Source organism: Odontesthes bonariensis, chromosome 6, assembly GCF_027942865.1.
Source record: "Odontesthes bonariensis isolate fOdoBon6 chromosome 6, fOdoBon6.hap1, whole genome shotgun sequence".
In the NCBI taxonomy this organism is placed as follows: domain Eukaryota; kingdom Metazoa; phylum Chordata; class Actinopteri; order Atheriniformes; family Atherinopsidae; genus Odontesthes; species Odontesthes bonariensis.
Genome location: NC_134511.1, coordinates 17,170,922 through 17,193,734, shown reverse-complemented (window position 1 = coordinate 17,193,734; position 22,813 = coordinate 17,170,922). Strand labels below are relative to the sequence as shown.

At 38.6% G+C, this 22,813-nt stretch overlaps 3 protein-coding genes across 6 annotated transcripts; 1 reads left to right on the top strand and 2 right to left on the bottom strand.

The window, feature by feature from the left end:
• Positions 1 to 1,202: 1,202 nt before the first annotated feature.
• LOC142382141 (gamma-glutamyl hydrolase) lies at positions 1,203 to 6,281 on the bottom strand. 2 transcript variants are annotated; one of them, XM_075467675.1, is made up of 10 exons: positions 6,029 to 6,281; positions 5,742 to 5,889; positions 5,488 to 5,602; positions 5,163 to 5,213; positions 4,980 to 5,064; positions 3,944 to 4,082; positions 3,543 to 3,649; positions 2,947 to 3,040; positions 2,717 to 2,854; positions 1,203 to 1,902 (listed from the first exon to the last, which is right to left on the bottom strand). In XM_075467675.1, the coding sequence occupies exons 2-10, from the start codon at positions 5,857 to 5,859 to the stop codon at positions 1,784 to 1,786; spliced, it is 966 nt and encodes a 321-aa protein (XP_075323790.1). In that variant the 5' UTR covers positions 5,860 to 5,889; positions 6,029 to 6,281; the 3' UTR covers positions 1,203 to 1,783. The 2 variants fall into 2 exon arrangements, with proteins under 2 accessions (XP_075323790.1, XP_075323788.1); XM_075467673.1 differs by lacking the exon at positions 6,029 to 6,281 and having other exon boundaries at positions 5,742 to 5,984.
• A 1,579-nt stretch (positions 6,282 to 7,860) lies between these two features.
• On the bottom strand, positions 7,861 to 13,910 carry nmrk1 (nicotinamide riboside kinase 1). Of its 3 annotated transcripts, XM_075467678.1 has the most exons (9): positions 12,253 to 12,465; positions 12,103 to 12,161; positions 11,435 to 11,525; positions 11,305 to 11,353; positions 10,786 to 10,948; positions 10,174 to 10,245; positions 9,962 to 10,068; positions 9,661 to 9,744; positions 7,861 to 8,786 (listed from the first exon to the last, which is right to left on the bottom strand). In XM_075467678.1, the coding sequence occupies exons 2-9, from the start codon at positions 12,129 to 12,131 to the stop codon at positions 8,776 to 8,778; spliced, it is 606 nt and encodes a 201-aa protein (XP_075323793.1). In that variant the 5' UTR covers positions 12,132 to 12,161; positions 12,253 to 12,465; the 3' UTR covers positions 7,861 to 8,775. The 3 variants fall into 3 exon arrangements, with proteins under 3 accessions (XP_075323793.1, XP_075323794.1, XP_075323792.1); XM_075467679.1 differs by lacking the exons at positions 12,103 to 12,161; positions 12,253 to 12,465 and adding an exon at positions 13,375 to 13,910; XM_075467677.1 differs by having other exon boundaries at positions 12,103 to 12,465.
• Positions 13,663 to 21,631, top strand: ostf1 (osteoclast stimulating factor 1). Its single transcript, XM_075467676.1, has 10 exons — positions 13,663 to 13,814; positions 17,317 to 17,363; positions 17,879 to 17,929; positions 18,160 to 18,223; positions 18,340 to 18,393; positions 18,631 to 18,738; positions 18,953 to 19,002; positions 20,435 to 20,513; positions 20,729 to 20,827; positions 21,472 to 21,631. Exons 1-10 carry the CDS (start codon positions 13,781 to 13,783, stop codon positions 21,528 to 21,530), a joined length of 645 nt encoding a protein of 214 aa, XP_075323791.1. The 5' UTR covers positions 13,663 to 13,780; the 3' UTR covers positions 21,531 to 21,631.
• The last annotated feature ends 1,182 nt before the right edge of the window (positions 21,632 to 22,813 follow it).

The window sequence follows — 22,813 nt, the reverse complement described above, 5'->3', positions numbered from 1 at the left end:
CTTTTTGTGTGTGTCTTAGTTGTGTTTGGCACACAGTGGTTGTTTTATGTCTGTGACTGGCCATTCTGTGTTACTTTTTGCTAATTTGGTATCTTTTTGTGGTTATGTTTAGTGTGTTTGCTTTCATTTTGTGTCTGTTTAAGAACATTTTGCAATTTTTTATATTTTGTTTCATGTTTTATGAACATTGATTTTTTTGTTGTTGTTTTTTAAAATAAGCTTGAAATTAGTTGGGGTCTCATTTTTATTGTTTGCATTTCTGCGTGGTTGATGTCTCATGTTGGTCGTTTTGTGTCTCTTTGAGGTCATAGTTCATTGATTACGGTATATTCCATTTTTACTATTCTTTGTTGTTGTTTTTTCATCTAATTTTGATTGTTTTGTGTTTCTTGTAGGAACACATTTCATATTTCTGGGATAAGACCCTGACTCTGTGGAGTTTGTGCTCAGTGTGCCTTCTCAGTAATTTACCCATGCAGACTGAGTGTCTTTCCTCCCAGTGAACATCATCTCTCTTTTATTAAATAATGCATGTTTTACAGGCTAAATACTATAACTAATGGACAAAACTGAGGCCTATTGTACCCTTGTCTATAATACTATGTAGTCATCTCAACATTTTGGGAAGTTTTCTGTTTAACCTGAAGAGAGCATAAAGCACCAAAAGAAACTAGTCACAGTAAATTAACTAATCATCCAGCTGATCATTAGTTGTAGCCCTAAAATGGGGGCCCATTTATTAACTATGTCTAATAATCTGGATTAAGAGTGAATCATTTTAGTTCATGCAGCCACAATGAAGACTGTAAAATGCAGGTAAAAGGTAAAAGACTAAAATTGGAAATGTAATCTTCAGTAAATGTTAGCAAACATAACCTTTAGGCCTTAGTGTTGTGTACAGTATTAACAAATATATTATCAGATTACCATAGTCTAACTGACCCACAAATAAACTGGTGGCCCTCTTAAACCCATAACATTCAGGGGCTCCAGATGGTTCTAAGGTTGAATGTATCCCTTCCCCCACACGAAGGCTTCATACAGCAAGAGATAAAACTCTAGTTGGGAAATGAATGAATGAATCCATCCATCCATTTTCTGTACCCGCTTAATCCAATTTAGGGTCGCCGGGGGGTGCTGGAGCCTATCCCAGCTGTCATTGGGTGAGAGGCAGTGTACACCCTGGACAGGTCGCCAGTCCATTGAATGAATGAATGAATCCTTTATTTGACAATGAAGGTCGATCCTTGACATTGAAGATACTGAATGGACACAATAGTGAGATTGTTTAACAAAGACTTCAGTCCCAAATATTAAATATAAAGACAGCAAAAGTGTTCAGACAAATAGAGATTCAACATGTACATTTGCATGGCAAACATCCTCTGCTGAGAGAGATGTTTGTCACTTGATGTCACACTCTTACAAATTTTTCATTTGTTTAATAATCATGTGGAAACAGAGCTGATTAAATTTCCACAAAGAACATTACCTAATATCCCTTAAAATAACTCCAGATGTTAAACTCCAGTTCCACCCAAAGAGAGAAAAAAAGTGATTTTATTTCTGCGGACAAGCAAATTAATGACAATAAGAACACATTAATGAAAACAAGTCATTCTTTTATGGCAGTAAAAACAAAAAAAATGCAGAAACAGAGTACTCCAAATCAGCACACACATAGCTGAGTTAGCCCTCTGTTCAGAGGCATATCTGTGATTAAAACCAGGACATTTTGAATGCAGGGTGTTGTGTTGCCTGTACAATCATCTGTTGTAGGATCTCAGAAGAAATAAATCTGCTCGTATGCTGAGAAGTTGGCAGCGTAGACAGGTGTATGGGTGTAAATCAGAGAAGAGGCCTCTTCCTCGGGATTGTCAAACTTATGTAAACTTCTCCTTCCTGAACAAAGCAGAGATGATGCAAGTCAAACACAAGTTACAACAGACTGCCATTCAAGCTTGAATAAGAGGAGTTTGGTTAAATCAGAACATAAAGGAGTTAAATATTTTAATATTTTGAGAAAAATTGGATTTGACAGTCTTTTTCTTCTCTTTGGTCAATCCTACATTTCAGCTGTTACAATGGTTGTAAGTGTTTCATATGGATACAGTCATGGTTATGATTAAGGTTATATACTTTTTCTACTGTATACGATATGAAAAATATTCTGCTCAGTTAATTTAGAAACTCTTTACAACTGATGCAATAATTACATACAAATTATGTATTCACACTAAAACATTGCACTCAAACAGCACTACCAAAGATATGTCTGAAAATCTAAAAAGGACGATTGGGTTGGTATAATGGAGACTCCAAAAACCCTGATGGCAGTCAACAGATGTCTCATCATTAACAAATAAACAATCCGCCTTGAAACAATGCAGTTTTTACAGCCACAAGTAACATGGGCAAAAGGATTAAATCTGCATAAAGTAACCAATTAAACAAACATAATTAGTGCAAGCATGGATGAAATCCTCAGCTTTGAACAGTTGTATCGCCTGTAATCCTTTTCTATGTCCGAAAATTCATATAAAAGAAAGAAAACTGTTAATAAAAATGAAAAAAAATTACAAAACATTTTAAACTAAAAACAACGCTTACATTGAAGAATTTTATTTTTAAAAACTACTCTTATTCCAGGAACACATAAATAACGTCTAACGATCGAATGAGTGATTATTATTGTTGATAACAAATGTTATGTTACCTTCGTTGGCGAAGAACTCAGCCAGCAGTGACGATAACTGAACAGCGTGAAAGGAGTGAGGAAAGTTTAGTTTTCTGTACCACTGAAAACGATTCACCTCTGGGTGCCACTGCACACCATAGAAGGGATACCTTTTACCTGACAGGACGGAAAAACAATGCGTGTTATCACAACTTTGCTCAAGAACAACGATTCATTTTGTCAAGTTCGCATACAAATTACTGTGTAACCTTCTATGGTGGAGACAAATTGAACTCTGTTTTCTGCAATGTTCGTAGACAGAAGTGAGAAGAAACTGTGCAGCTTCTCATTTTCCTCGAAAGTCTATAATAAAAAACAAAAAAAACATTTGTCATATTACCATTTTGGTCATTTCATAACGTTTCAGAAATCTGCAACATGTAAACTCAAGATGCGGTAAAGCTGAAAGGCTCCAGTGGTTTGGCTGAGATTTGACTTTGGAGGAGCAGATTCATCTCACACAGTTAAATGTCACACGCAGCACTTTTCATCTATGTGTTTTACTGTTTCAGTATTACATACATGATGTATATTATAGCTGAATAGATTATTGTGATCATCTTAATTAACCATAACTTGCTTAACTAAATAAATAAGTTTCCATGGTAGGAAAAGTTGTGCTGCATGTCAAATTTACATATTTATCTGTTAAAATCCTGTTGAGTGAAAGGTGTCCAAGCCGTAGACCTGGGAATCACATCACTTGATATAGAAATAATTTGCTTTTTGACTGTGATTTATTTTACTTCTCTGTCCAATGTCTATGCAAAACCCCAAATGACGAAGTGAAACACAAAAGGAATACCTTTACTGTAAGTCCATAATGATGAAAATTCCCAGTCAGAGGTTCTTGTGTCAAAGCCTTGATGAGCACCTCAGGGAAGCCGTGAAATATTCTACTGGAGTGGGCCTCTGCAGGGATAAGGGAGGGGTTTATTGACATTAATAAAAACTCTTTTTTACAAATATTTTAAGATTTGGTTTGGTGATGGTGGCAAAGACTGGGAACAAAAATCACTCTCTGCTTTTTAACTTCCCTTTAGTGACACCAAGTGTTGTGACTCAGCTCATGCAGTTCCCCTCAAAATGTAGCTAAACAATTAAACAATCCACTATATACTTAATTAAAAATTCCTGAAATTAAGTGAAAAATTACAGGATGTTTTTAAATTTAAAGACACAAACGATGCTGTAGATAGCTGATACCTGTGCTTAAGTTGAGGGGCAAAGCCACATTCTCCGCTGTGGTTTCTGTCAGCAGATTTTCCCCGGCCACCAGTACGGTGAGTAGCTGCATGCCCATGCATGTGCCCCAGATGGGGAAGAAGTCCCCGGCATCATTGGCCTGCAACATACAAGGTCAGACAGTTTACTGTTTGTTTCTGGAGCAATAAAGCAGATTATATCAGCAGATATTGCTCACTTTGTGGCAGAAAAGTATAGACAAAGTTGTGATCATGGCTAATGGGCACAGCCCCAGGGGCCAAAGGAGTGCGGATGGATTTAATTTAATAGACAAAATAATGAACATAATATATAAAAATATAAACACAACCAAAATGAGGAGACCTAAAACTATTGCAAATAAGAAAAACGAAATGTGTAAATAGATCAAAAGGAGACCAAATTTAAAAGCAAATGACATCAAAGAGCTACAAAAAAGACCACCACACAACCATAAAAAAGGTGCAAAATCACCACAAAGAGAATTGCTGCAAAGAGATCTAACATGACTAGTTATAAGATAAGATACTAAAATACTAAAGACAGTAAGATAAAAGACAACCAAAAGGAAATGCAAAATTAACTATATCTGGCCCAGAACAAGACAGAAGACAAATATAATATGCCTTTAAAAATGCAAAAAGAGATAAAGAATATTGAAATTAACAGCCAAAATTGCACGAGAGAGCGTTAAAATGAGCTAAAAAGAAACAAAATGAGATATAAACAACTACAAACATGCAAAATGACGACAAAGTTATTGGAAATAATGCAAAACTTCTTCAAGCTTCACAACTGTATGTGCACTTTAATGACAATAAAATCCCCAGTGCACAGCTATCTCCTTTTCAGGATCATAAATAACTCAATTCAAGATAGGAACTGGTTAGTTGTTCCACAAGCTGCAAATTTCTGTAAATTTTAAGAGCCTATTTTGCACTGATTATTAGACAAGACAGGCAAAAAAGCAGACAGAGATGGATTGTTAAAGCTGAACAAAACGCTTTGCTGTACAAACCTCCAGCGCAAGTTTGTAAAAAATCTTCGCCACCCTGGCAATGTCGGAAGTCTCCAAATCCGCAGCTCCTCCAATGAGAAACAAGCTGAACAGACATCACGCAGGAAGCACGGTTACTGTATTAATTAAAGATATAAATGTTACGTTTCCAGCACTTTAACGGTCATATAAAGTTTAGCTCACCCGTTTATCTTCTTGAAGATGTTTTCATACTCAGCAGTAGTAAGAGTCAGTCTGTGCAGGGTAACAACACCATTAATGCTCACTCACTATTTACTAGAATATGAATTAAAAGGAGAGCAAAGATAAGCTAAATCTAAAGCAGATAAGCTAAAGCCTCTGTCTTCAAATAACTCAACATTTATCTGAGGTTACTGTCGAAAGAAACCCTGTATACATTTTCATCTTGCTTTTTAAAAGAGGGGCTAAGCTGCCCTGTATATCTGCTGTTAAACCTATCTATCTAAACCATTATCAACACAGTTATAAAAACCATAACTCAGCCCACCTGATCGGCATCACCCTGCTGCCTCCAGACTCTATATATTTCACATAGGAGGCTGGTATGTAAGTGCTCCCGAATGGTTTCATGACCTCATCTGAAACTATCTGAGTTAAAACACCTGTGGGGACAGAAACATCGCGGCATTGAATGAAAAAGTCAGCAGTGACACAGCTACAGAGAGGCAGTCGTCCATATAAACATCAGTTATCTTGGAGTGTAATACCAAACATCATGTCCTGGCAGTACATTTTACTTACCTATCACAGGTCTGTCATTTACAACCTCCTGCGTGAGTTTAGTTGGCATAGCTGTGCTGCAGCAGAAGCTACAGGCAAAAAACAAGCACAGATATGTTGGAAATCCTGTGTTGGACATATTCTTCGGTGGAAAATCAGCAGATCAGTGCTAGAAAGCAACCAGATGTGTCAGTTTATGGAAAAAGCTGTCGCAGACTTAAATATATCCTGTTGTAAAATTATATAATCAGTACAGGGAAGTAAGGAAAGCCCAGATTTACATGTGACGACAGCTTTACTGTACTCACCGGACAGGCAAGATTATTGCTGAGGTAAACACAAATATTCTGCTGATAGTATGGACTTTTTGGTAAAATTCTGCTCATTTGGTGTGTGGGAAATGATGCAGCTTCAAATGTTCCAGCTGGTTTTTGCAAAGAGGGTCACAGAGATCACATGAGAGTATTGACAGGGAGTAGCTGTAGAAACAGAAGTGCTGTCAGACAAGTTTGTGTGTGAAAATGAAAGCAATGGGTTCTAAGAGCCAGGAAGTTTAAAGCAGAGGCATACACATGCTATCTCTGTTTTACTGGCTGTTGTAACAAAGGGGTTATAGGTCCAGGCATTTGCTTACAAAATTTTCGTAAGCAGTTTTGAAAATATGCTTTACTGCTGGACAGCCTTGTGTGTGGCTGAACTGTGTCCCATTGACACCATAACACACTTGAAAACAAAAAAAAACTGTGGTTGAAAGCAACACATTCTGAAACATCTGAAGTTCCTGCTCAGATTACACAACAGAAGGAAGCAATGTCTTAAAGGAAAAGAGAACCTTCACTAAGTGATGAAGACACTCGTCCATAAGTTGGGATAATTTTGTATAGTTGGAAAGTTTGGTAGGTTTTGTGAGTTTCTATATGTTTTAAGGTAAATTATCTATACATTTCTTGTTCAAGTGTTTTTAGAACAGCTTACCTCATGTAAATGACACAAAGGTTATATGGATAAATTGAATAAAATCAAGGTCAGGTTTAAGCTAAAGGAGTCAATAACAATACTGCAGTGTATAAGCCCCTCACTCTTCTATTTTTAAAGGAATTATCTTCTATTTATAAGCTACACAAAAGCACTTAAAAATCATTCATCTTATTTGTTTGAGGTCTGAAAGTGCGAAGTGGACGAGTCAGTTTTAGAAGACCTTTTAATTATGTGAGAGGAATTTGTGCGCCCAAAGTTAAATGTCAGCCAAACTCTCTGTGCATTTTATATGATGTTTTGACCACATTTTATGTTTATATGATGGATATATTTAAAATGTTATTAAATAACTGCAACGAACTAAGTGTCATGGAAGTCAACAGGGGCTCACACATCTTACCTTGTTGTTTTTTTACCTGATGCAATGAGGTGTCTTTGGTCTTAAAATTGTTAATGAAGCAACTCTTTAAACCACTTTCTGTTGGGGAGTTCATTAAATGAAAATCTATGAGAACTTAAAAAAAAAAGTGACACGTGAAATAAAAAACACTATTTAAAAAAAAAGTAAATATCAGTCTGTTTTACAATCTAAAGTTAAAAACACAGAAAAACATGCAAACTAATCTGAATTAGGTTTATTGTGCAAAGCAATCCAGAAATTGTTTTGTGTGTATGTGTATGGTGGTTAATGATGAATAAAAAAACTGTTTAATGGGATTGTTTGAGAACCACTGCTCTTATTACACAACAATGGTGAGTTTGAGATTGTCATGATGACTGCTGTTCCAGAGTTTGGGCTTCCTCATAGCACATGCACGACTTCCTATAATGTTACACCTGGAACCCGTGGGCAAGTTGTCTTGCAAAGAGTAACACTGAGCACAGTGACTTTTAAACAATATTTAAAAAAAAACAAACAAAAACAAACAAATCTGCAGCCAGTCTGTTGCTTGCTTTTGGTTCAAAACTGAATACAGTAATCTAGTCTGGAGGAGACAATAGGATGTAAGATAACTTTATCCTTCTAGACTTAAAACTGGTTAAATCTCATATAATTTCATAGATAATTAAGGCAGGAGTGGACGAGTTGGCTAATTCATTATTCAAACATAAAGCATGACTATGAAAGATATAAAGATAAAAGACAAATAAATAACACATATTTGCTTGACTTATAACCCATTCTAATTCTTTATGTATGTTTCAGTATCAGGTGATGAGAGACTGATGTAAATCAGCAAAGGCCTTCTGATTGGTCTTTGTATTCAGGTCAAGCCCGACAGTAGAGTATCAGATTGAGCCACCAGGTGTAGACAAATTGCCATAAATGGAATTCAGTCATTCATCATTTGTGTTGCTGCTGCAGTGTTAGTGGACTGAGTTATTTCCTTCTACAGAGTTTTAGCAGGATTCATCAGGATTGATCGAAGTTATAATAAATTCAGGTTCAGTATTCAGCTGAACAACTCAAGATGACATAGGATCAGTAACCGCATTTTCTTCTTGCATCATTATTACAGCCATCATACACAACATTAAAACCACTGACACTGAATATCACTGTTCATCTAGTTGAAATGTTCTGCTGGGAAACCTTGGATCCTGACCTTCATGGTGATGTTCCTTTGACGGACTACATTGTTACAAATCAAGGGCCCTTCCCCGTCACTACAACGCAGCCCGTCACACAGCGAAAACTGCTTAGGAAGAGGTTAAGGAGAAAGAAAAAGAATGCAAAGGCAATGACCGGAGCATTTGATCGCACATCTGCTAGGTGTGTCACTTTAAAACCCAAAGAACCCGAAAGATCCATCATCCACCACCAGATGCCACAGGACATCCACAGAGGTCACATGCCCATTCCTCAATGGGTCACTGCTGTTGGGTGACCACACAGCAGAAAAAAGACAGGCAGTTTAAAAGGGAGGGCTGACCGGTGACATTCATGTCAAAGATATTCCCACAGCACAAATGCAAAATATTATTTGGTCCTTTCAGTCGCACATTAGTCCAAAAGAGGAGCTTTCTAAGAGCAAAGAGCAGCAGTCTCCATCTTCAAATGGTGAACACAATCGTCTCAGTCTTGCTCTGTAAAGAAAACACACAACATAAAAAGAGGAGATATTGACATAAAAATAATGCATTCAACATTCATACATCTGGGTTTGAAAGGAAAAAGGGACGTATTAAACAACTTAAATTCGATGAGATTTTTTTGATGGCATTTTTGGTTTCAGACTGTTTGTGTCTTACAGCTTCATTTCACTAGCCTGGGCGAAAGCCGACTGTTGACTCCGTCAAACAGTCTGGAAAAACCCAAGAGGAATCCGTTTCCATGGAGGGCGGGACCTTACTCAGCAACTTAAATTCATTGGAGTTCCCTTAACCAATCAGTAATGTTTAGAAAGGACGTAGGTTATGCGCCGAGGTTCATGCTTACTCTCGCGAGGCTCTAGCTCGCGAATCACGCTTCCCACATCCGCTTTCATTATACCGGTAGCCTACCATTTGATAAATCAAACTTTTCCCAAAGCCAGTTGGAAGGAGAGCTACGACATCCTTGCCACTAACAAAATTGACGAGGCATTCCTCTTGCTCTTGTTTTAATTGTGTAATGCTCTCCAGAGTTGAGACAACTTCATGGATAGCTTCTGGCGTTCTTCCGTCGCCATGTTTATTTCCGCTGCGGTTGAACTACAATTATATGGACTACAATGGACTCCGCGCGTGAGTTCTGCGTCACCACTCGCAACTGTTTGCTGATTGGCAAAACACTGAGCGAACCGAGGTAGGGGGATTTGGCCAGACTATGTGCGGAGCCAAAATCTTTGGGCGGAAGTACGTAGGATGGCGTCGCCAGGCTATCATTTCACTGCCATTTGGTTCATTTTGTCCTAGTCACAAGCAGAAGCTCAAATTTTTCCAAATACTTTAAAAGGCTTTATGTTCATAAACATCTTACCCTGAAGTCTGTCTTTTTCCTGACTAACATCTTTAAACACAGCAGTCAGCACTTCTTCCTTTGGCTTCAGACCATCCAGAAAAACTGGGAAAACAGATTATATATGCAATAAATGTAATTTATTTGGCTTTTTCTACAAATAGAACAGCTGCTGCAATGATAATATCAGCTTTTATCTTATTTGTTTGTAGCCAAGCTGATAAATGAAGCATACATTTATCTCATCAACAGTATCACCATTACTGTCATCCAACAACAATTCTACATAAAGTATATACAGAATCTTTGACGGTACTCTTACCGATTTCCGACGTGATGCTCCCCAACTCTTGGCGGTTTTTCAGGTACATTGGCCACACGTACCCATCGAAGTAGCCAGGCGGATCAGGAGGTGTGTACACCCTGGAACTGTCCATTAAACACAGCAACAAAGGTAAAGTTTTCCATTGCAGCTGCTTGAACATAAAAATGGTTAGAATGCTTAGTATGCAAGCAAGTAACCAAACTATGTACCTTCGTCTCCTCTTACAGACATCGTAAGGTATTTCCAAAGAATATCTTTTGTCAAATAGGTCATTCAGAGGCCTGTGAAGGTGAAACATGGAAAAACATATCATTAAGAGATTATCAACAGTTTTCACACTAAAATTTAAATCTAAGACACGTTTATGATCAAAAACAAACTAGAGATTAATGGGCTTCTTAGTGTGTCCAACTGTTGCCTCTTTTAAACTGATTAGTTATTGCATCTTGTTTATTGTTTTTATTCAGTTTAATTTTAAAAGAGTGTGTGGAATTTGTTGTTTATTCCATGTTGACCGTATGCTCGATGGCGTATACTGATTGTACGCTTAACAACTACCTGTAATTACTAAAATGTGAGCACAAAATCATACCAACAGATTTTTCTGCAAAAAAGTTGCATAGGTTTTTATTAGCAATCTCAGATTAAAAAAAGAAAGAAAAGAAAGAAACTTTGGAACCAATTTTGATATTTTAGAGGCTGAACTTCCCTGCATCAGTGAACGCAACACCAAACGCATCCATCTGTCCATTCCCCCAAACTACCTAGTCAGCTTAAAGGTCTCAACAGCAAGAATACAACTTTTCAACTGTGGCGTTTACCTGTAGTTGAAAATGAGGAAACCCTCCACTATCAGAACGCACACCTTCTTATCGGTGGATGAAGGCTCGGGGTTCAGGCCGCGCTGCCTCAGGAACGAATCAGGATCCGTTCGCCATGAGTCAACATCGCTCATCATCTTGTCCATGTGCAAAGCATCGAGCACTTCAACAGAACATAGTACACATATTTTTTTCTTTTGGGTTTCAGAGAACCGATTAAACATTACATTATGTGGACTGTTTCTGGCTCCAGCTTCTCTGGTTTCCATCTTTGTGACATTTTCGTTACAATTTAGAACTATGAAGAACATCATGATCTATAAATACAGCTTGGTACGTAATGTGTATTTGACTTTTTAAAAAAACAGGATCAAATAATATTACTGTGCAGGAAAGCCTTTTCTTTTCCTTTTTATTTATAAAGGGGGCAGAAACCATTCATTCAAGACTAACTTTAATCAAAATGAGTCTAAAACTTGTTTAAATCTTCAAGTTGAAAAACAGATTCAGTGTGCTGACCATCATACTGCTTGAAACCATTGCAGTCCACTGGTACCACAGAGTCATCCTGAAAGAAAAATAACTCTTCTGTAACAGAAGGAAATTACAATAGAAAAGCAATTTGATGTAAAGAGGCCTTCCGGTCTACCTTAAAGTAGGAATCCTGCTCAATGATGCAGCTGTTGGGGATTTTCTGATGAAGACTCTTGGAAAGAGTCGATTTTCCTCCATTGGTCATCCTGAAGTAAAAGCAGTACACATCACTTATCAAGAAATCTTAAAGCTGCATAAAAAGACAACAGAAAAGGAAACTACAAGGACAGAGTTGGTTCAGACATCCAAAACAGTTGTTTTTAAACTGTTTTCTGAATCTTATCAACTATTACCAATTATAGGCCAGTTTTAATTTTTCAACCAGCCATTTGTTTTCACAGTCTCTTTCACAAAGTTTTGACTTTGTCAGAACTCTAGAGCGACCGTGACTTTTTCCTCTAAAGAGTAAACAAGTCTTATCAGCCTTTGTAGCCACATAGTTATTATCACATGTTGCGTTGCTGCGTGCCCCTGCTGCTCCCACTACAAGCATTTTTGCCAGTAACATGAAATTTAACGCCATTAAACGAACACAAATTGAGTGCCTCCATGTGAGCTGTTGGTTCCTCTGCCTGCATTTCTCAGCTACACAGTAAACAAAAAGCATTTCAGAAAATGAAGCGAGCTTGCCAGCTTAGCTGATATCCGACGGGCTAACTGGAGCCCAAATGCATGGAGGTCATCCCATTCAACTGATGTTTACAGCCTTCCAGACTTACTTACCCACCAACTCCAACAATCAGTGTCTTCATTTCAATTCGCTGCGACTGCTCCCTGCAAAGCTGTGATGTGTGCACGTGTTTCAAGAAATAAATTTAAAAAATTTGAAAATCACCAGATCGCGTTTTACTACGAATCAGGCATTTTACTTACAAATGCTTAGACATGCTCTCGGTCATGTTTTTCCGCTGGGGGACGCTCGTGATTCACTAAAAGAAGTGCTACGTCACTATCGACATGCCCATTTAGAAAAAAAAGAAGAAAATTCATATTCACTGGAAGGCAGGGGAGACGTAACTAAATACAGAGGTAAAAAATTATGCGCAGTAACTTTAAACATAGCTAAAATGATTGTATACTAATTCCAAGGTTCATGAACAAAAATTATTTGACACATCTCTAAAGGAAACCTATGTTTAGAAATAACAACGAAAGGAATAAAAGACTGGGAATGGAAATATGACTATTTTAAATATACAATATAATAAAGAATTCTTGATGATCGTGTAAAGTAAATATTTTTCTAAAACGTTATTCGATACAAATTAAAAAAAAGAAAATAAAAGAAACGAAAACGTAATAAAGGTATCTGTCATCTATCTATCTACCTATAGCCCCTTTCACACTGCGACCCGCTATCTTAGCGGGTCCAAATTGCACCTTCGACCCGCGTCGAGCAATGTGAACGCTTGGCGTGTGTTAGATTTGGTTCTTTTAGTAGGAGGCTCAAGAACGGACCGGAGTAATTCAAGTGAAAATGAAGTCTTTATTGGTATGGCAACAAGTGGAGTATTTCAGCGCTGGGCTCTGAGCAAACCCTTCTATATCACGTGTCAGGGTGACCCGTGTCGCCTGAAGCCGAGTTCAGGAGGAGTTGCCTAGTGGCAGAGCGTCACACGAAACACATAAAATGCTGGGCGTGTACAATGACGTAGGCACAAGCCATGCGTAGGAGGTAGGGTGAAATACACCTGTCTGCATCAAATTTTTCAAACAAACGATGGCGGGACACCTTGAGAACTCATTTTTGCAATGCAGTTAATGGAGATGTTACTTTACGGTGCGTCTTTCTGCGTGGGAAACCGCGCTCTCCCATCTTTCTCGCCAGCCCTTCCAGCAGAGGTCCATCCTTCACCGTCCCCGACATGTGGCGGTAAATAACGTCCTCTGCTCGGAGGCTGAGGAGCTCGCGAACCTCCTTGTCTCCCCAGTTGGCCATATTAAAAAATGTCTCCAACTTGATGTAGGCTAAAACAGAGTAAAACTTGTCCTCACCTGTCGCTGTTGTTCTGAATCAGCTGTCCATTCTGTCTTTTAAACTCCTCACGTCACGCCCACGTCCGACCGCGTCGATTGTGTTCACATCAAACTCGGCTCGGCAAAAAGACTAGGGTCCGACGCGGGTCGAAAGGCGAGTCGAGTTGACGCGGCAGCCCGGGTCGGCAGTGTGAACACAACAGCGGACACGCTAAATTCGCGAATTAAACGCGGGTTATTCGGCAGTGTGAAAGAGGCTTGTGTTGGAACGGTTAGAGGACTTTGCACATGCGCACAACAACTTTTCCGCGTAAGCGAACTTCCTCGTTGGGAGTATAAGCTAGTAACAGCCCCACGGTCCAGCGACGTTTCTGGCTGAAGCTTCACGCCGCCCTTCTCCTCACTTTATCTTTGAGCCTCACAGATGTCGAAGCCCCCTCCCAAACCGGCCAAGCCAGGTATGCCTGACGCTACGTTGTTCGTTGTTCAACTTTAGTCAGAACTTACAAACTTTTGGTGTATTGTTACGAGGACAGCGCACCTTGTTGGCATTGTAGGCTAATTGGGCGGTCGTTGAGCACTTCACAGGAACTACTGACGTCTGTCGTTTGCCTGCGAAGCTTTTATAAGTCGAAGGAAATAAAGGTCTTAAACTCTGATTCGTGGCCACATCCGTTCTCAATGCCTTAATGCAAGACAAAGGTGGACGTGTTAAAAGTGCTGTCTTACCTTTACAGCCGGTTTACTGGGACATCCAGTTTAGAGTTGCAGGCCTCTGTCACTTCCCTATTTCCATCACTCATGCAGCACACGAAGAGTGATGCCATTCGCAGTGGCTTTAGGTGAAGAGGTGATGATGGATCTGAGATGTCACTAGGGGCCTATCATTTCCTTTATGAGCCGTCTAATCTGATAACCCTCCTCTAAATACACAGAAAATGTGTAAACTCGACTTAGAAACACTGATTAATCCAGAGCATATGGTTTTAAGCATGTCGTTGGTTTTCTTGCATAAACAGACAGTTTTCCAATGTGTTTATGCTGCAGGAGTTTAAAAAAAAAAAAAAAAAAGCAGTAAACTAAGGACTTAGTTGTCAATTGAATAGATGTTTTGTATGCAAAACAAACAAACCTGTCTCGTCCTGGTTATTGTGTGCAAAAGTGTAGTTTGCTTTGCAACACTTTCACACTTCTTCTCATTTCAGTTTTATTTCACAAGAAAACACTCGAATTGAATTAGTTTGGGTCTGAAATGTGTTTTCTGCTGGAGCAAAACAGAAACAATAGGAGCTTGGAGGGTGGCTGGAAAAAGGTATTTTATTGACATAAAGATTATTTTGATGAAACTTTGTAATAATTTTGCCACAGCTGTATATAAATGCAGGCAGACAAAAGTGTAACATTTCAGACTTTACAAGGAGTGTTACATCGTGTGCATCGAGATATTCGCGGGTACTGACAGGGGTTGAAATGGAATTCAAAATATAAAACAAACGGCTCAATCTTCACATATGAATTTGCGATTCGAAGTCACACCGAGGACGAAGAGCAACATACCCCAACAGAGACGCCTACACGTGCCCGCCTGCTGCGCTCATGTGCCTCAAACGGTATCTTTCATACTCCTCATTGTTATTAATGAGTTGCCTTCATGACACATCACCTGACAGATGGCTCGTTGGTATTCTTTGCAAAAGCTTTTAGTCGTGTTTGGCCAAGCCGGTGCCTCATGTTGTCATGGCTGATTCATCTAATGAGTTAATTCACATGCAGATGAAAAACTGAGAATGACGGACAACTAGGACTGTCGTGGGTATGAAATTCTAGTGTGACAGTTTTTACACTGTCATACTATAAGTCCACTAATGATTTAAATACTTCACCAAACCATTATGAAGAATTAGAATGATACATGAGTGAAAAGGGTTAGAATTGTACATGGCAGATATGAAACTGGTGTCAACCGAGTCACCGGCTCTATTAAATGGTGAAAAACGTGCAGAAACACCATCTTCTTTATCTGTTTTCAAAAAGCAAAAGCAAGTGAAGCTGATTGTGGTGATTATGCAACCATGACAACAATCACCACAAATAATTGCGATCAGTCGAAGAATTATTAATCATGATAGGCCTGCAGGCAGCTGAATGACTGAGGATTAACCCCCTGCATTTCTTTATGCTGTCTGTGGTGGGGCAGATTCCATATTTCATCATTCATCTCGTTAATAAAGGACTGTTGTTCTGTGTTCCCTTGGCAGACGTGTGTTGGGTTAAAAGTACAGTTTCTTTACTAAAGATCAATTCAAAACATTTAGCATTACACATTCATGCTAGCACATCTGTAAATGGCCTCATACATCGCGAGCATTGCATTCAGATTAAAGAAGCCGAGGTGTGCGAGTTATTTCTTCGTTATTTCAAAGCAAGATTAAGATTCAGTGTGTCTGACCACGGATTTACCCAATAAGAGACGTGTGCAATCTCTCTTTGAAAAGATTAGAGCGTAGATGGTTATGTTGTTTGGCTTTGAGCAGAACTGAAGACTCAAATAGCGTCCGTGATCATACATGTTTTTTTGTCTTTGTTATGGGAGACCTGATATAAGCTGATGCTATGAAATAATACACGTGGAAATAAATCGCAAAGCCACAAGCTCTTTTTTTTAATTTTTTAATTTATTTATTTTTTGTTGAATCTCTTATCTTCAGCTTCTCCTCATACATGCCTGAGGGTTTGAAATGCAGTGAGAGCAGGATCTAGTGTGCACAGGCTCTTGTGTGTTTGAAGCTGCGTGACCAGGCCTGCAGAGGAGACATGTTTGCTGCGTTGAACAGAGCTGGTCTTGTGCAGCGGCTCAGCCCCTTTCATTCTGACACACTGAGCCTGTGTGTTAACAAAACAGAAAGCCTGAGCAACGGCAGAGGGGAGTCACAACTGTTCAACTTTAGGCCAGTGAGGTAAATCATAGAGGAAACACAAGAAGACTCTCAGCCACCCTATTTGACAAACATAAATTAATCAGTGTAAGCATTTCTTTTACAGAGTGAGCCATTTCTGGCTTGTAAATATAAGCAATTTTAAAATCTTTTTTGGTTTTTTTTTTATGTTATATGAACAGTACAGTTAAACATCACAGTTTCATAGTTGTTTCTTTACAAGATAAAACCACAAAGTGCATAAAGGCGTCGGATAACCATTAATAAAAGTCACAGGATGAGGATGATTTTTGTGCAGTTTTAAATTCTGTTGTTGACTGGGTGTGACCCATCTTTGAAAAGGAAGTCAGAATAAAGCAGTGAGGGATCTACAACGCAGATCCAAATCAGGAGGTGTTACCTTTTATATTAGTTCAGAGTCTGACTCAATCCTGTCAGACAAAAACAAAACTTTATGTTTTTGTGTAACCGGCTGGTTTTTCTGTTTGGTAAACTTTGTATTTATAATGTAAATATAACGCACAGCACACATCTTGTAACTTAAGGTTTTGTTTAGTCCAAATAATCGTCTCACTGCTAATATCTTAAAGCTTGTCAGTGCCTCAGTAATATCTGTGGGTGTCTGTTAGCTAGTTCAGCTGCTAGTTAAACTAAAAAATCTACACTGGTGGGATTCCAGCTGCAGATCAAGCGTCTGTCTCATGCCATTACAGGCCCAGAGGGCAACCAAGTGCACATAATGACCACTCTGCATCTTTCGCCCTGTACTACAGAGGATTCACTCCTCTGCGATTTATCACACTGATGTGAGTGTTTTCCCACATTAAAGCTGCATGGTGGGCTCCTCTGCAGGAGTGAGACTAAACTAGATTGTTCTGTAGGACTGTGTGGCAGTATGTATGGGCAGGCACTACTCTGTTGTTTGTGTACTTTCTGTTCACTGCTCCTCTGCATGCACAAATGAACATGAATGGTATACGGGTGCTTCACCTAACTCACTACCCATGTGTTCTGTCTTTACTAGGCCAAGTCAAGGTGTTCAGAGCGTTGTTCACCTTCGACCCCAGAACAGTAAGAGCTTTTTTTTAAGCTTTGAACTATCCTGTGATTGCCGGTGACCATTTATTTATTCCTTTTTCTCATTTACGTTCGTTATCAACTCATGTTAAAGTTTTTCATTTGATTGATAATCTATGATTTTGTCACAGCTGAGTAGAGTAATTAAATCCCATCTATTCTGGATGGGTTTTAAGAATCCTCCTGATTATTGTAAGAAATAGGACAGCAAAACACTATATTAAGATGTCATAATCATTTTAATTTGGGTCGGAGAAAAGGGGAAGAATGTGGTTGAAATGTAAACAAATCAACAAATGTGGAGCTTTATTGTAGTGTATTTTTCTTTAATTTAATTTTTTTAGATGTTCTTTATCTAATGTTTTCCAAAATGACTTTCTCTACATTGTTTATATGTTGGAAATAAATTGAATTGAATTGAAAAAATATGTAACTGAAAAGTGTTGAGGTTAGCATACCGAAAAGGACTGAATATCCCAGAGTAAAAGTGTCTTATGTCTGTTTTTCAGCCTGATGAGTTGTACTTTGAGGAGGGAGACATTTTATACATCTCTGACACAGTAAGTAAAACCTCAGATTTCACTGCTGAATCGTTGAATCTGCAGTTCTTCTTCCTCTTTCTTTGTAACATTGCAGGCTTTGCTTTTTGTGTCTCCCTTATATGGTATTGTTTATCCATAGTCCATTCTTTAGTCAGACGTTTCTGTCTGACTTTATTTCCTCATTCTATTAATTTACCCTTGATTTTGGGGGAAAAATATATATATTTCTGCATTACTGTTATTCTCAGAGTGACACTAATTGGTGGAAGGGGACATGTAGGGGAAGGACTGGACTAATTCCAAGTAACTATGGTGAGTAACAATAATTTTTATATGCTGGGTTGGGGAAAAAAAAAATGATGAAATACAGCAACATTAATTGCAGCAGGATGAATTTTAAAGAATTGACTGATGATTTTGATTTTTAGTGGCTGAGCAGGCTGAGTCGATTGACAATCCAATGCATGAAGCAGCCAAACGAGGTATGGCTATCCAAATATTTAGACATTCCTATACGGTTTATTTATTCATCTCTTTATTTCCCCTCTCTCCAAGATGGGTCTTATCTGTTTTTTGAAATGATAAAAGCTGACTTAACCTTATAATGTGACTTTTCAGTTTCTTTAATGTTTGTTGCTCCATTTGATTTTATTAGCAAACTTACTGTCAGTTGTGTGTGTGCCCTGTGTGTTTGTGTACACGTTTGTGTATTTTAACAGGCAATCTGAGCTGGCTGAGGGAATGTGTGGAGAACAAGGTTGGAATCAATGGGCTGGATAAGGCGGGAAACACTGCCCTCTACTGGGGGTGCCATGGGGGACATAAAGGTATCAGTAAAGAGGCCACCAGCTGGCAGCAAGTAAATATGATTTCATGAATCTCAAATTGTGACACTGGAGCAGAACCGCTTTGCCTGAGAAGTGAGGTACACAAAAACAGGAAGTTGGTCTTAGCCCTCCATTGTTCCTGCGTTGTTGTTATGTAATATACAAATGTGCTCTTTTTTTTCTTCTTTTTTTTCTTTATCTCTCTCTCCGTCAGATGTGGTGGAGTTGTTGCTAAGCCAGCCAAATGTGGAGCTCAACCAGCAGGTGAGAAGAGTTTTAAAAGCCCATTTGGTGATTTCACTTATGGGTGAAAAACCACTGGACTGTGGTACTTGATCAAGTGCCAGATGCATAAATGATGTGTGCACACACAAAAAAAAAGCACGGACCTCAAACACTCTTCAGACCATGCACGCACCCTTTCATAGAGCAAATCCTGATGTGAGGTGGAAATGGGGGGAGAAAAGGGTCATTTGAATAAAACAATTTCACAGGCCCTGATTTCGTTTTAATCATTAATTCTATAATAAATTCTCATTTAATTGTGGGGCTATGAATAACTGTAGCTGTGTGTCACAGTCATGTGTAAAAGCTGTGAAAGACCTCATTGATGAGGCTTTGTAAAAGCGATGGCAATTTTATTTTTGTAGCACATTTTCTGATATGTCAAATTAGTTTGACAAGGTATGAGAACATAAGCAACATATTGTTCATTCATGTACATGTACGCAGCCACAGACATAGATGGGGAGGTATTCCTTTTTAGATCACATGGTAGTCTCAGGGTGGGCCCTGCAGCACTAAGAATTTATGATGAGTTGAATATTCACAGCTTTCTATTCCCCGCTCTGTTTCATTCATTTCTTTCCCCCATAGCTCGTCATATTATTTAACTTTATTTTGCACCAGAGAAATGACTGTTACTGGGTGTAAAGACTGCATATCCATGCCCGCTTCAGTCTGCCGGGGAGTCGCATCACACATCGCGAGCTGCCGTGGTTGAGGAAAATTGAGAGTAAATGAGGAGCGGCTAGTCGACAAAAGCGTTGTGAACTTTTCTGTGAATGCTGCTGAAAGGCTTTTCCCTGTATGAGTACTTTGCACGTCTGTGTAGACCTGACACAGAAGTGAGGAGAGGTGTGGTTTTTCAGACTTAGCCCGCCCTGTAACTTAAACTTCGTTGGAAATGCAGAAGACCAATGTCCTAGTGGTTTATAGTCCAATTGCACATGAAGTGATTGAAATATAAGGCAGAGGACATGATAATGATAAGATCTCTGTATTATGAGTCATTACAAATCATTGTATAGCCAGTGGAACAGAGAAAAAAACACCTTGACTTGTTAAAGAGTTTTAAAGTTTGTTCAGCTGGTAAAATATAGGGTGCAAACTTATATCCAACTAAACTGTGCAGATAACTGACCGTACTGGAGTGTGTCATAGCAAAATGAACAAATGAAAAACAAACTGCTTTCTGAAAGCTGAAGTTATAGGAACTAAACTCAGATTTGCTCTTCCAACTGAAAACCGTGACAGTTGTGTCTCTGACTTTGCATTCTAACCAAATTATATATAAATAAATCTAACAAAGTACATTTAAATACGACTAATTAGAATCATAAATCAGTGGAAGCGTCTGTTTACTGACGTTAGTGCTTGTCAAGGTGTCTCGGTAATGATGATGTTTTGTTTGTAGAACAAACTTGGGGACACTCCGCTTCACGCTGCCGCCTGGAAGGGTTATTCTGACATTGTGGAAATGCTCCTTAACAAGAGTAAGTTTGTGTGTCATTATTTTTATTTTGATGTAAATTGAAACTGAACAAAAAAAGACAGAGGAAGAAAGCTGTGCTAAGGTTTGTTAAATTCTAACATGAGAATATGATATCAGCATTTTGTTTGTTCTCAGATGCATCAAGTTGAATTTTGTCATTTTATTTATTTGTATTAATTTCTGTAGCCTTATTCAGTGTGAGAATGCTTGTTTCAGATGCGAGGACAGACGTCAGAAACAATGAGAATAAACTTGCTCTGGAGATGGCCACCAATGCCCAGTGTGCTTCACTTCTCAAAAGGAAACAGGGAAGCAGTAAGTTCAGTAGGGAGTAGCCTCACAGCACTCGCATGCAGTGCCAAAGAAACAAGAAACAAGGCTCACTGAATAGAAACTCTTTTTTTTAAGAGACTTTTAGCCTTTATTAACAGGGTGTATGCTTGAGAAATCTTAAAATTCAGCTGAGCTTCTGCACAGAGCTGCAGCCCTTGCAAGATGACTTGCCAGAAGAAATGGCAGTTAAATGTGCGATTTACATTTGTGTATCTTCCATTTCTATTCTCAGAATGCCTCATGGGATTAGTAATAATACGCATCGAGCAATCATTGCAAAATCTTGGAACTTGGGTACTGCTTGTTGACCGTTTCAGTCATTTTGGACGATCATGATGACATACAGGTTTAAGCACTTAAGGTTAAGAGATGAGAGGGATGTTAAACTCAAGGATCCTTCACTGTAGATCGAGTTACTTTTGGACTTTGAATTGATTTGCTGTAGTAGAAAGCCACACGGCTGCTTAGCTGCTGTAGTCATCACACCCGAAATGTTCGGCTCATGTCACCGGCTATTCATAACAAACTACTTTAAGACTCCCGAAGAACTGATCCAATACTTATTTTAAGTCAGAGATTTTGCAGATGACTTAATTTCCATTAACTGTTAATTTCTCTTGTTTCAGACTTGACCCGCACACACAGCAATGCTGAAGAGTATTTGGATGATGAGGACTCGGACTGAGCCAGCCCTGCTAACACATTGTCTGTCTTCCATCGGTTTTATGAGGGTCGTGGAACTTAAGAGTTTTATTGCTGGACTAAAATGGATTTATCTGTAAATGTAACTCCATCTTAGTTCAATTAGTTTTGTTGAAACGCCTCAGTTCTCGGCCCTCCGCATCTCCACAGTGTGAATTTCAAAACACTGAATCAATCAGATTTACAGTTCTCCTGCTTTGCGAGGTGCATTTCCATGTGTAGGGAATTTGTCACGGAGAGCATCAAGAGCACACTTGTACAGTAAAAGGGACCAGAGCTCTTAAGAGAGACATTCCACACATACGGATTACATTTAACCTATTAAGATGGGAATTAAAGTGCCAGTGCAGATTAGGCGATTGATATGGTTTGTGTTAAGTTTTCAAGCTGCACTTCAATCACCGAGCTACAATCCTGACCAAATGAAACTGGAAACGCATCATCTCTTGCAGTTTGGAGCTCTATCACACCTGTGTCTATTGGGGAGTTGATGAAAGTTTTTTTTTTTTTTTTTTTTTTACTTTAACGTTCCCCCTTTAAATGGGATTTGAAAGTGAAATGTATTCCTGTGTTACATTCTTAAAACTGAAATTTAAGGATTTCACTTATGCATAATTGGGCTTAATGTGGTAAAATGTTTGTGAACAGTCTTGCAATGACAGTGATCTCTTGAAACTCACCTGTTACTTGTATTTTTGGTCTGTTGCAACATTTCCACTGACATCAAAGACCTGCTTTCAGTTTACCAAAGAAAAACAAAAAAGACCCCATGATACAGGCTTGAATTACTCTATAATCTCTTTTGCTTTTGATGGTTCAATTTCCATACTGGGAGGTTTTATTGCTGATTATCAATAAACTTAAAATAAGTGCCTTAAATATTGTACAGCAGAGCATGTGACTTTGGTTGTGTATCACTGTGAGCATGCTTTGTCTTGAGGTTGTCAATTTCTTGATGGTTTTGTCTTTGTTTGTCTGCATTCTTCAGTCTGCAATAAAGACTTAAAAAAGCAATGAATGTGACATTGTAAATCAAATATCTGAGAAAAATGTGACTGAGGCAACACTATGTACTAGCAATCCAAACTTTGGCTATGAAGGGTGAACAAAACCTTTACCTGTGTGAAATATGTTGTCATAGATTAATAACCAACCCCGAAACGAAAAATCATTTGAAAATTCACTATTTTTTATTTATAACAAAGTCAGCATGATGATGACATTCCAAGAAGGCAGACAGAACACAACCATGTGTATAGACAGGAA